At 67.6% G+C, this 931-nt stretch overlaps 2 protein-coding genes across 2 annotated transcripts in view; one reads left to right on the top strand and one right to left on the bottom strand.

The window, feature by feature from the left end:
• The window catches only part of FGF22 (fibroblast growth factor 22), a 3,907-nt gene extending 3,288 nt beyond the window's left edge, over positions 1-619 (top strand). Inside the window, exons 2-3 of the mRNA XM_009893985.1 lie at positions 110-213; positions 374-619. Coding sequence (XP_009892287.1) covers positions 110-213; positions 374-619 — 350 coding nt within the window. The remainder of the gene's footprint in view (positions 1-109; positions 214-373) is intronic.
• Positions 522-931, bottom strand: part of RNF126 (ring finger protein 126) — a 23,099-nt gene continuing 22,689 nt past the window's right edge. The window contains exon 9 of the mRNA XM_009893984.1: positions 522-723. Within this exon, the coding sequence (XP_009892286.1) occupies positions 691-723 (33 nt within the window). The 3' untranslated portion in view covers positions 522-690. The remainder of the gene's footprint in view (positions 724-931) is intronic.

The following is a 931-nucleotide window of genomic DNA, read 5'->3' as shown; positions in this document are numbered from 1 at the left end:
CCCTCCCGGGGGGGGCATGTGGTGGCCACAGACCCGGCGTCGGGGCAGTGCCCCTCGGGGAGGTCGCCCGTCCCTCCCCGCCTGACCGCCGCGCTTCGCTGTCCCACAGGCATCGTCGAGATCCGGTCGGTGCGTGTCGGCGTCGTGGCCATCCGGGCGGTGCACACCGGCTTCTACCTGGCCATGAACAAGCAGGGGAGGCTCTACGGGTCGGTAGGTCGGACGCTGCCTCCCGGGAGGGACCGGACCGGGGTCAGAGGCGCAGGGCAGAGCTGGAGCGGGTGGTCCCAAACCCGCTGGGACCGGTGCCCAGGAGCGGGCTCCTGGTTTCCCACGCCCTGACCTGTTCCCCGGCGGGGGACTGCACCCACAGAGCCCCTCTGTCCTCCGGGGACCGGGGAGGAGCCGGGGTCCTGCCCTGCCCCGCTCTCGGGGTCCGACCCCGCCGGAGCAGGGCGACGACGGGCCCCGGCCGCCCCTCACCCCCTTCCCTCTCCTGCCAGAAGGAGTTCAGCCCCAACTGCAAGTTCACGGAGCGCATCGAGGAGAACGGCTACAACACCTACGCGTCGCGGCGCTGGCGGCACCGGGGCCGCCCCATGTTCCTCTCGCTCAATAGCAAGGGCAGGCCGCGGCGAGGGGGCAAGACGCGCCGGCAGCATCTCTCCACACACTTCCTCCCCATGCTCGTCAGCTGAGCCCCACAGGTGGCTCCGGACCGTCCTGTAGGAAAAAAATGGAAAAAAGGGTTATTTTATTTATGTACATATCTATTTTTTTGCTATTTATTGTTTCATTTTTAAACGCACGGCAGAGGATGGATGTGGAAGGCAGATGCTCCAGACGCAGCCTGTGGCCGCGCAGGGACACGGCTCTCCCCACCATCCCGCAGAGGCAAAGCCGGCGCGGCACAGCCCCGGGAGCGCGGCCA

The sequence above is a fragment of the Charadrius vociferus genome, unplaced genomic scaffold (genome assembly GCF_000708025.1).
Source record: "Charadrius vociferus isolate BGI_N301 unplaced genomic scaffold, ASM70802v2 scaffold1168, whole genome shotgun sequence".
In the NCBI taxonomy this organism is placed as follows: Eukaryota; Metazoa; Chordata; class Aves; order Charadriiformes; family Charadriidae; genus Charadrius; species Charadrius vociferus.
Note: the sequence above shows the minus strand (reverse complement) of the source record. Positions and strands in the feature narration are given on the sequence as shown.